The 12,621-nt window shown below is 42.2% G+C and overlaps 1 protein-coding gene across 2 annotated transcripts in view; it reads right to left on the reverse strand.

Annotated features, from left to right (window-relative positions):
- Positions 1-452: 452 nt before the first annotated feature.
- E2F3 (E2F transcription factor 3) overlaps positions 453-12,621 on the reverse strand; it is a 75,573-nt gene continuing 63,404 nt past the window's right edge. For both annotated transcript variants that reach the window (XM_072729044.1, XM_072729045.1), the window contains exons 3-7: positions 11,488-11,707; positions 10,019-10,177; positions 6,925-7,039; positions 5,450-5,585; positions 453-4,065 (exon numbers count right to left, since the gene is read on the reverse strand). In XM_072729044.1, the coding sequence (XP_072585145.1) occupies positions 3,803-4,065; positions 5,450-5,585; positions 6,925-7,039; positions 10,019-10,177; positions 11,488-11,707 (893 nt within the window). In that variant the 3' untranslated portion in view covers positions 453-3,802. The remainder of the gene's footprint in view (positions 4,066-5,449; positions 5,586-6,924; positions 7,040-10,018; positions 10,178-11,487; positions 11,708-12,621) is intronic.

Consider the following 12,621-nt stretch of genomic DNA (forward strand, 5'->3'; position numbering starts at 1 on the left):
GTTGGAATTTTAGATGATGAGCTCAGAGTTAAGAGTATGAGATGGCCATCCAAAAATCCTAACCTGCTCATACGTGGCATTACAAGAAACACAGAATCTAGGACAAGGGAGGTAATTACCCATCTTGAGAATTAAAATTTTTTGGCTTTCGTAATTCGTTATGAAAACTACAATTTGACTTGCCACGTGGCATAAAAATCCTTCAATATCTGAAAGTGGATTTTGCAGGCGGTCAGAGATATGGCAAGTTCTGTTTCTCAAAGTGCCAAGTACCCCACAGGTGATCATCTGATATCTGTCCAGTGTTGCTGAAGCCCCATGTAAAGGGCAAGGGAGGTGATGTTCTTAAGCTTTGGGGCAACCCTTGCCCATGGTAAAGCAGGTCTTTAAGAATGACGTTAATATAGGAATGGAAGATATTCTTTTAAGAAAAGCCATTTACAAGTCTGAACTCTTAAAAAAAATCATTTTATTGATCCTTTACCATACAAAATTTATTCAAATTACACCCATTTTAAGTGGTAAGATCACAGCTAGAGAACAGGTTACCCTGTAACAAATCTATTTACAAAATCCATCATAAAAGCTTTTTTTTTTTACATTATATTACATATTTTCTTTTTTAAACTAGCATACAACACAAAGCTAAACCGATTAGTAGTTTGCCTACTCCCAATTTTGGGAGAAATACTTCCTTTTGACAAAATCACGTACCCCATAGGAAAAGAAATTCCCACAATCTGACTATTGCCACCCGACTCACTCTTGCAATCCGTGTTCTTCAAATCCCTCCTCTCACACACAGGCTGTCATGCACACATCGAGTTCTTTCTTTTTCCTGAAAGCTAAAGCTTTAAATACTGCAGTTTTATTTACAGATCTACACTTAAACAACAAAAAACGGAAACAAGAACCACAACAACAACAACAACAAAACAGAAACAAAATAGAACACTCTTAAAAAATTACAAACCAGCTAGAAAATATTCTGGCAGTGTTTACAAATTAATTGCTATTTTTTTTTGTACAAAATTGCTAGATAATGAAAGTGTGAGTAGACTACATATCAACTTAAATAAAACAATCGCTATGCACAGATCTGTACATATGAACACACACCTAACACTGTTTGACAGCTCATGTGTTGCCCTTTATACACTTAATTTTGTAAGGCTCACGCAGTCATAATTCGCACACTTGTAACTTTTAGCCATTTCATGTGTGAGCATTAATAGCAGCAACTCAGTGGTACCAGAAAACCTGCATACTTCGTACTTAAAGTAACACAAATACTGTAGTACTAACCCACTTTGTGTGCCAGATACTATGTCAGAAAGAAAAATGGGTAAATGCAAACAGAATACAGCATGGACATCTCATTGATGTACACCAGTTCAGCCCACTAACTGGAAAAATCTTATGCATGAAGGAACTTTTAAAACTTATTAGTATTAGTATTCCTTTCATTTTTCAAACAATAAATACGGCATCATTACAGGACGAAAAGGCTTAACAAGAAAGCCAACAGCACACACAACAACCTAGCCAGGTGAGCTCAGTCTTTAGACTTTGGAAAAAAATCAGCTTTGTGCAAGCTGGCAAAGAGAATCATACAAAGCTGGAAGCAGAGGCAGCTAACCAGATGAGATAAATATGGGAAATGGGGAAAAGCTTGGCATAAACGGTTTCCCGTACAGGAAAAAACCCCACAGTGCATTTCCAGTAGGCACTTGACACAAAGCTCCCCCTCCCTCCCCCACCCCAATGCTTCATCACAGACCACACTGCTATTTGTACCAAATCCAGTGTGTGTGAGGGAGGAGGCTGGGACGGAGGAGGCCAAAGAAGAAAAAGGAGGATAATCTGCACCTTTGTTTTTCTTCCCAAACATACACCCACGCATACCCACACAAATAGTTTAAAGTGCTGGTGTCATTTGTTTTGACCCCACCACCACTTTGCATATTGTGGAAATCTACCTAGAGTAAACTGGCTGGGGCTTTCGTGGTTTTGTTTTGTGTTTTTCCTAAGGGATATTTTCGATTCAATTAAACACACGAATCGAGAATCGAGTGCTACTGTGTCAGGCACATAGCATTTCAATTTAACTGTTTCATTTTGAGGTTTGTGGTTTTTTTGTTTGTTTGTTTGTTTTTTCTTTAACATGACTCCCTCATTCCTGCAGTCTTCAGGATCCAAGGAATGGATCTGAGGTACCATGCCATGTGCCCAGCAAGAGAAGGGGCTTTCCCCAGGGCCAGTGGGCAAGCCATTCCTGGACACGACTGATAGGATGTGCAGCTGACATGAAGCCTCCAACTGGGGGACACCATTCCTGAAGAGCAACGAGGGAGATGCCCTGGCATTCTATCACTTCTTTTTCCATGTCCAGACTTCCCTTGGTCCAGCTTACTCCTTCACAGAGGAAGGGGAATGGGGGTTCTGGGCCAGGACGATTGTAGCCCCTGACGCAGTGGGAGTGCCCTGTTCTCACCAGCTTTTGAGTAAATGCCACTGACAGAATGCCACTCACACGGTGGGGATGTCTTTGTCCCCCGAGGCCTCTCTATCTGACCCCATCCTGAGAAGTGGTCTCCCTGAGTGCAGTGTAAGAGAGCCCTTGCCCCGGTCACGGGGCCAGGAAGCCCAAGGACGGAGGGATCCACACCTGCTGCTCCTTGGGACTGCTATATCATCTGACCTGGTTCTCCTCTCAGATGGGCCACCCATGTCCGCGAGCCCCAGGACCGACTGGCTCCAAGCTCCCCATCCTGGGAAAGGAAGCGAGACGGGGCAATGGTTCTTGCAGAGGCTGTTAAACCTTGGATCACACACGTTTAGATGCTCTGATCAGTAGAGGTCCTCTACCTCTGCTTAAATAATTTGAATTAGCAAAAACCGTTTCAAAGTAAACAATTAAATTGAAATGGTGCTGGGTGCCACAGGAATGCTTAAATGGCAGCTAAAAAAAAAAAAAAAAAAAAAGGCTAAAACAATCCACAGAAAACTCCTAAGTAAGCATTTGCTACAAATCAACTTTAAACTTACAAATACGTTGGGGGCAGGGGATTGGGAGTGGTTAATGGAGACAGGAAAATCCACAACAGCTTCGAGTAGCAGAACTCTACCGGTTCTTCTGCACCTGCAACAAATATCGGCAAACAGGTTCTTCATCCGAAAGGCTGTGCAGGTTCTCTTGACCTCCTGGCGGGACACGAGGTCCATAGCTTACACTGAATTATGACAGTAATTTAAATATTCCTAAGAAGAGCTGAAGAAATCCATTTCATTCTTTTGCATGACGTCAAGTTTACAGTTCCTGCCGTTCCATTCCATATTAGCAGACCCCAAAGACATGCATTCCGCGGAGAAGGCACGGCTTGAAATGCTATTAAGGAAGATTGCTGTTTTTTGAGTGGGCCAGGTGGCCAGACCCCATTCTACAGCCCATCCGTCAGGCACAGCAAGCCAATCCGGGAGGGAGGGAAGAAAAATACGGGCGAGAGACACCTGATTGCACATTTTCTCACTTGCTGACTCATCCAGGAGATTTTTGGAGCCTGGGGCAAAGCAGGGCTTTCCCAAGGGAGCCTGCGACTGTGCGTGTAGACAAAAAAAAAAAAAAAAAAAAATTTTTTTTTTTTAAATTCATTAAAATGTCAGCTTTGTTCTGAAGTTTGTAGTTTACTTCATGATACTATCTCGGAGGAAGAAGGTAGGAAGGGACAACACTGCATGACAGATGTTCTGGTTCCATAATAAAAAAATATTGGTTTATAAGGGGAGTTCACACAAAGCAGAATCAACTACACATAAAGTCTTCCACCAGTGGGAGCTTTTCCAAATCATAAGCATCAAAGAGATCACTGATGCCTTCTTCCTCCCCAAGGCTTAGGAGATAGTCTTCTTGGAGCAGGGGAGGCAGTAAGTTCACAAATGGTCCTTCTAAGTTGGAAGGAATTTGGTCCTCAGTCTGCTGTAAGAGGTTGGCTGGGGAGGCCAAAGGAGAAAGGTTTGCCATAGAAATTGAACAATCGCTATGTCCTGAGTTGGTTGAAGCCAAGTCTGGAAGGGAAAGAATAAAAATTGGAGGAAACCAAAAAATAAGTTAGGGGAAAATCAAAATCAATCTTTTGGAAGAATCTGCAAGCTGCTGCTATAAAAGCATGCACCCTCTGCTAAGGACCATCAGACGGCACTACGATCCAGACCGTCTCGGGCTAACTGTTCACAGTGACTGGCAGCCTTTCTAACTCACTCAACTTTGAAACGCTTACTGTTCACAAACAAGAATACAAATTGCTTCAAAGATTAGAGACTAGGTGTGCCTGGGTGACTCAGTACATTAAGTGTCTGCCTTCGGCTCAGATGGTGATCCCGGGGTCCTGGGATCCTGGCCCCTGTCAGGCTCTCTGCTCAGTAGGGATCCTGCTTCTCCTTTTCCCTCTACCTGCCTGCGCTCTCTCTCTCCCTCTCTGTCTGTCAAATAAGTAAATAAAAAATCTTAAAAAAAAAAAAAAAAGATTAGAGACTAGCAAGTTCAAACACTTGTCTCTGCTATCAGCCAGCCACTATTTAAAACAAAACAAAACAAAACAAAACAAAACAAAACAAAACAAAACAAAACAAAACAAAACATACATACTGAAAAGCTGGTTTCCTAGTAGGGACTCACTTATTTTTAATTCAGCCTTTTTTGAACAAGATCCTTCTAAAAAATGAATAATAAACCCTATCTGCTTTGAATTTCTACAGTGCAAAAAAGTTCGACCATCTCAGGGGCTGTGCTCATTATACATTTTTACTACTCTAGAACAGTCCCGAGTCACTTAAATTGTTGATTCTTGCTGCTGTACTGGGAGACCTGGGGGGGCAGGGGGGAGAGGTAGGGGAATTAAATACAGAGCCCCAGTCTGAACCTTGCAAAAAGGGGGAGAACTCAGATACTCCTGGGGTTTCCTCCCACATCTTGTCCCCCATGACACTGCGGGGCGGCGAGAGGAGTAGGAGTTAAGTCACAACTTCTTTGACAAAAGGCTCTTCTCTCCAAACCCTGCCCTTTCCCTCTCTAACATGATCTGTGCAGCATAATGTGGAGGTGAGTGGCCCAGTGTAGCTGAGGTTTCACCCAAACAGCCCACCGCTTCACCCCACATTGGAGCTGGTTTTTGAAAACACTGTCTGCCCGTAGCCAAAACCCAAGGGACGCCATCTGTGGGTGGAGGAGTCATTGGCTCAAGTTCATTATCTGATTCGGTAACTAGTCAGAATGCCTATAATAAATAAATAAACAAACAAACAAATAAATAAATAAATAAGCAAGCTACCTTCATAACGTTCAAAAACAGAAGTTTTTGTTTCTTGCTGACGCATGTGGTTCTGACACCAGGTCCTTGTGGTCACCTTCATTTTTAATACAGTTTCCAAATGACAAAAGTGGAATTTTTACCTTTGGAAGGGGGTTTCGGGATATTCCCATTGTGGTCTTGGTTGGTTGTTTTCATTGGACTGTGTGTTTCTGTCTCTTCTGGACACAAATAAACCTCAATGGGCCCTTGGGTACTTGCCAAATGTATTTGTAGGCTCTATCGACAGAAGAAGTGAGACAAGTTCAAACTGAGAAATGAAAGCTATAGTCATTTTCATCTAAAAATGGAAGGTAATTTTCATTGTTCATTTTGTTTCTTCATTGGTAGCCTCTCTACCCCTCCATCAATTGATGACTGGCATCCTCTAGAGCAGGGGCCAACAAACTGCAGGCAGAGGGCCACATCCGGTCCATCAACTGGCTTTGTAAATAAAGTTTATTGGCATAGAATCATGCACATTCCCACTGTTTATGGATTGCCTCTGATTTTTTTTTTTTTTCTCACGCTCAAATGGCAGAGTTGTGTGGTTGAGTAGTCCCAACAGAGATTTACAGTTCACAAAACCAAAAAGATTTACTATCTGGTCCTTTACAGAAAAAGTTTGCTGACCCTGGCCCTAGAGGAGGTGAATTGTGTTCTTTAAATATATTCCTTCTATGTAAACTATTAAAAGGTCCTTTAAGTGTTCCAAATACAGTATTTCCAAGCTGCTATTCCTTTATGGTGGGGCTTTTTTTATCTGAACTTTAATAACCACTGGATGAACAGTATTCTTAAGTGTTATAAGCAGAGTTTAATAAGAGAATGCAGCACACTAACATTTAAAATCCTTCATCTGGGTCATAGAGCTATTATTATCATTTAAGGTGAGAACTCTACCCTAGATGCGAGCTTGTGAATCTCATTCTCTTTTTATTTTCTATGTATTTCTTTTTTTCTTTTTTGCTACATTTCTTTATCTTACAGTTACAGCCCAGGCCTTATGTTAGCAAAGATTATCTGCAACCAATCACAAAAATATGCTCCCTACTTTCTCATAATATTTGAGCCTATCAATTCAGCCAAAGTTGTATGTGATTTCTTAGAAGTAAATAGAAGTAAATACGTTCTAAAAGATAAATTCTTAAAATGTGCTAAGATAAGTTAGGGAGATACTCTTTTTTTTTTTTTTTTTTTTTTTTAAGTTCGGGAGATGCTTTAAAACATTTACGTCTCTGTTCCCGGTGGGGATCATATCCAGGACAATCAACATAAAATTCCCCAACAGTTCAAATCAATCAGAACTGCCAGACACCAAATTATGAGAAAGAAAATTACCAGAGGGACAGGGCACCCTACTCTGAGCTCAATGCTCCGCTATGTTAAAATTAGATTTTTGGGACACTCAATACATACTGAACTGTTGAGATGCTTTTGAAATTTGGATTAAGTAAAATGGATGGGAAAGAACAATCAAGTGTTTAGGAGGATACACACTTTGACCACGCATCAATGATTCTTTAACTCCAGGCATTCCGAAAAGATCTCAAAATGAACAAAGACATTATCTCCTTACCTCTATTGGGTCAGGCACTTCAAGTCTTGTTTCTGGAGGGGCTTTGACAACTATAACAGTTTGGTCTTTAAGGCCACTAATTTTTCGAATATCTTGATATGTAACATAAGCTAACGTAGTGAGTGTTAAGGAAATATTCCAATGAATTACCTCACATATAACCATTTAGAAGATGCATGGAAAAATTTTCAAGTATTTTATGACTTCTAGGAATATATCCATCTCTTTGTCTTGATCTTTAGGTATATGAGACCTCTTGCAAATCTTCTTTCCTGGGGCTGATATTCTAAACAACAGGACAAATGCATAGCTTTCTCCTACCAATTTCTAAAAAGTCCGTGGCGATTTAAAATGTTAAACACGGAAACAGATAGTTGAACTATCAAAAGAACACCAAAACCCAGTTTGGTCAGGGATTTTCACATGGACATTATGTGAACTCTGGTGAAGTGCTTTGTCACTCAAATTGAATGACGGCAGATCCCAATTTACAGGAAAATAAAAAAAAGTAAGCTCGATTGCCCATATATTTTTTGGGACTACAATAACTTCTATCTCCTACTTGACCATTACGAAGTGAATATTTGTGAGTAGCAAACAGATATATTGGTGAAGGAACTCAGAAGACTGGTCGGACAGACAGCTTGTTTTCTTAAGGGCACCCCAGCTGGTTGTGATTTTATACTGCCTACCGATTTCTCTGTTAGAAAAATTATCCCTTGTATGATATTACTATCAATATTTCACTGTTCATAGGGAGGGAAAGCAACTTCCAAGTGCTTTGCAACCTGAATCAATTTGAGAAACATCATCACAGGAAAAGAGAGTGAAACAGTATTCAGTAACCTTGGTCATGACTTCTGAGCACTGAGTAATTCTTTTAAGTGTCCTGGCAGCCGAAGCTAAGAGGGTATCATAAAAGAATATGGTACTTGTTATATGATGAAAAGTATTCATGCAAGCTTGCCTGGAGAGACAAGTTTTTACTTGGCACTAAAAGAGCTTAGATAGCTCTCTTATAAGAGTCACGTACCTCTCTTCTCTAAGGGACATGGAGTAACATAATTAAAGTACAATGTCTTCAGCCTGTTGCATATTTTATGTTAACCCACAAAAAATGCCTCAGATAAAACAGCAAATTGCCACTCAATGAAGGCATTTCTGCAGGTAATATAATATAGCAAATAAAGTTTGTGATCTAACACGTTTAATAGAGAAATAGGGTTTAGAGAGTTAGGAGGAAATGACGTCCCTTAGAATAGTGGCTTTTAATTAGAAACTGAAGAAAGCTATGAACCTACTGGGAAGAAAAACAAGCATATTCATCCTAAATCTGTATATACTTTAGGTACATCTATCACAGACTATCTTCTTTAAGTCTTAATGGTTGAGATGATAGTTAATTCGGTGCTGAGCTTGGTAGGATAGCTCATGCAGGAGTCTGGGTCTTAGGTCACCATTTATCTCATCAAGGAAGCCAACTGTTGCCTTCATATGAGACTTGACAGTTCTGAGTTTTTACTGAGAACACTGGGGAAGCTGATAACCAGGTACTTACCCCATAACCCACTGTAAAAAACCGACGTGACAAGAACTTACTAAAATAAAAACTCATCTATGATTACTCAACATGCTGTAGGAAGGAAAATTTCAACACATTTGTGAACAAGCTGAACCATATTCAGAACTGAATGGTGAATTGAAATAATTTGTGCAAACATATTTTCTAATCTTACAAACTTAAAAGTACTTCCACTGTGGCTCCCTCTTGAATTTGCTTTTTGGGTTAGCAGCTCCCTGCAAGGAAGCTTTCAGTTTCTGCAACAAAGGCCCCAGAGAAAGCTAATGTCGGTGACTATGCTATGAGCTACACGTTCCAGAGAGCTGCCGATCATGTATAACCACCCCGTCTCGTCCTCCACGGGGGGGCCCCAGCTAAACAGTGAATGAAATAGCCCCACTAGAGCTATTTTTGTTTCTTCCCCTGTAAACCCACTCTATCTGCCACTGGGGGTTCAAATCACCACACCTCTTCTCCACCTCACTAATCATCAGCGGAACAAGATCAATCCTGTGGTCAACAGAAAATGAAGTCGTAATTTCAAAAAATTGCCTGAATTGGAAAATAAATGTCCCCATATCCTCCAAGGGAAAGCCTAGAAGACATAAAAGATAATGTGGAATAATCAGAAGTGGGTGACACAAATTAAATATGGGCTTTGTCTTCTACTTGGAACTGGGAATATTGCAAAATCTTCTTGTCAACATAATGAAGTAATCCTCCTCCCTTTTTGTTCGGAAGTGGGATGATGAACAGTGAGTTTTCCTGTGATGGCCAACATATTGTCAGCCAGTTGACAAGAACTGGCTTTTGAAATTTGTATTTCCAGGGACCAATGTCTGTGGATAAACTGAGATGTCTGTCTCAGGCTTTGGCGGGGGGTGGGGGGTGGAGGGGGTTTACTTCTGAAATCAGTTTTTGAATCGTCATTAAGTTGATTAAGTCATTAAGTCATGAAGTCATTCACGTCATTAAGTCGTGAATCAGCATTAAGGAGTTACAGAATGATTTTCCTATACTCTTCATTCTTTCAGCTATAGCTCAGACAGATGCAACAAATTCCAATTGCTCCAATATCTGATGAAAAGAAAATAGAATGTGAGAACCCCAACACTGACAGCTAACACCCACCAAAAATCTGGGGAGACAAAGAGGAATCTGCTAAATGTTGTCATTAATATTAACACTGACACCTTACATATCTTAGAATAGTGCCGCCTTACACTATGAGTGTATCCGTATGTCCCAACCACACATGAATAACATGCTTCAAACAACAACAAAAACAGTTCCCACCTGGCTATCAAAACAGGCATGAGAGGATACAGTCCAGTGACTATTTTTCCATAAATACTGAGTTCTAAGACAGATAGGTGGATTTACACACACATACACACATGCACGTGCACATGTACATATGTACTTGTGTGAAACCAGAGCAGAAGTCTACCTGTGAGTAAGAGTCAACCAGTCAACTCTGGATCTATTCTAAAAGGCACTAACCCCCCAAGGAACAGGTGGCACAAAGGATATCTTTGATTCTCTGAATCCTCGGTTAGCAGCTTGAGGTCCAGGGTGCAGCTTTGGATCAGTTCATCTAATTTCTTCTCTTCCTGGCTGAGCTCGGTCACTTCCTTTGAGAGGCCTTGACACTGGGCCAGCATGCCCCCATCCTCAGACAGACTGCAGCCCCTGGAAACCCAAACACAGACTCTTCGTGGATACTCGGCGGGGCGGAGGGGGGACACGACAACGGGGAGAGGGTGGAAGGGGAGGCATGAGTAAAGTGTCCCCTCTTGACATAGGAAGTCACACTGCCTGTTAGCCAAGTGTTAACATCAGAACATTTATATGTACATATTTTTGTCCAACACTCCTTCACCTTTCACACCAGAGAAATTAAGTGGGGGCAGAAGGGACACAAAAAAACTCCAACGCTGTTAAGTTTTCAGGTTTCCCCCTCTAGAGAAGGCCCCTTTCTTCAGAAGGCTCAAATTCAAAGAGCACACGGAAGCGCTACTCCCTGCCACATGCCTCTCAGGGAAAAAAAGAAAAACCAAGGGGAAGAAAGGATAGAGAGACACAGAAAGATAGAAAAATCTGAAAGAAAAGAGAAAAGATGAAGAATGGTTCAAAATTCAGCAAAATATCATCCGGGAAGCACAAAAAGACCTACGTAGTTTCTGAGGGTCTTACGCCAACCACCAAAAAGGAAAAGGAGGTTAAGGGAAGAGATTTGTGTGCTGTACGCAAGAACAAAGGCAAATATCTAACAGGTTTCTCCAAACCACAGGCCAAATGGGTCACTGAATCGTCACAAAATTCCAAGAGTACAAAAAGTTACCTGCTCATCTTATGTTTGAGGTAGTATTTCCCCCCACCCGCCCAAAGCTACCCTATAACAGATCTGTTCCTTCTCACTATGCTTTCAGAGTTCCTTCTAATACTGGCTGTTCTGGTGCTCCATCCATAACTCTCCATAACAAACTAAATTAACCATACACCAAACTGCATGTGTGGGTGTACGGGTGACAGGTGTTATCACCCCTGCTTCCAGGAGGAACCGAGGCAGCTAAGCCTTGCCTCAGTTTACCCAGAAAGTGAGCTGACCTGCTATTAGAGCCACGGATAAAGATACGCGGCAACGGGGCACATACACGGAGGTGTTAATGCACAGCTATAGTTCCTTTCCAAACCCTTGTTAGAGACAAGCCACAGACATGCACCTGGGCACCACAGCAGCAGACGAATGGCACGGCACCCTACTTTATATCTGCAGGGCCCCCTACTGAATCTCCCTGGATCCCCAAGCGATCCCCTTGCTTGAGGCTAATCAAATGTAATGACCTTTTGGTCTCCGACAGTGTCTAAATAGAAGGCCTGTGTGTAAGGAGACTCTGAACGTCTGGCTAAGGAGCTGAGGGCAGAGAGGAGGAAGCCTTGGAGATGGAGCACAGGTGGGAGCATGAAATCTGGGACCGGGAGTCATGGCCTGTACTTACATCCACTGCACGTTGTTTTTCGACTTCTTCTTAATGAGGTGGATGCCTTCCAGCACGTTGGTGATGTCGTAGATTCTTCTCTTTTGCACTTTCAGCACCTCCGCTGCCTTGTTCAAATCCAAGACCCCATCAGGGGACTGGCTCAGCAGCTGAATGAACTTCTTGGTGAGCAGACCAAGTGATGTGTCATACCGTGTTTTTTCTGAGGGAGATTTTGGAGCTTAAAGAAAAACAAAAGCCGAGCGGGTGGGGAGGGGAGGGATAGGGGGAAAGGTAAAGAAATGAAGGGTTTCTTTGCAGGTAGGCAAGCCGTCTTTCCCACTGCAGCCCAGGTATTAGTGTCCAAGCAAAGCCGCTGCTGTTGTCTGGGTAAGTTACAGAAAGCTCTGAAATGGCTCTATTAGAAAAGGAAGGGACAGCACAAATTCTTATTCGATTAAAGCGTTTTGCTGTGAGTTTCTCAGTGGCTTCTACTTTGGCTTCCCTTACTCCCTTGGTCTAGCGAACCATCTCTGCACATAGTAGGTGCTCAACATTATTTGTTGAGTGCATGAGAACGTGCTACATCCTCCAAGGACCCGCACGCGGGGAGCCTAACCGGGTGGGGCCAGGCTGCGAATCTCTCCTGTGTTTCATGATGGAGACTCAGACACACCCCAACTGGCTTTGCAGGCTCTATGGTCTGTGTGTGTGTGTGTCTATGGCCTATTCACCCGTTTTCCCAAGTACTGCTTCGTGGGGCTGAAGAATACCGAAGCAGTCTTTCTTTCAAATTGCCCCATCCCTCCTGAATGTTATGTCCTCGTGCAATATTGCATTTATTCTGTCTCAAGGATATGCCGGTCTCGGCTTTCACTGAGCATCACACAGGGTTTGTGGCTGGCCTAACCCACAAACTCCATGAAAGGGGGGGCAACTAAGTCTAATTTAGCGTCTACATTAAATGACAGACACGTGAAGGACTATTTGGCTGTTTCCAATCTACTTCTCGTCCTCTCTCTCCCCCAAGAGAAATAATTGATGGAAAGAAAGACTAGCTGCAGTGTATGGGTTTTGGTCAATTCTTACACCGCCTTCTGCTGAGCCCAAGATCGAGGCTGGCCCAGACATCACCGACTCCCGGTTAGCCTGGCC

This window comes from Vulpes vulpes, chromosome 12 (assembly GCF_048418805.1).
Source record: "Vulpes vulpes isolate BD-2025 chromosome 12, VulVul3, whole genome shotgun sequence".
Classification (NCBI taxonomy): Eukaryota; Metazoa; Chordata; class Mammalia; order Carnivora; family Canidae; genus Vulpes; species Vulpes vulpes.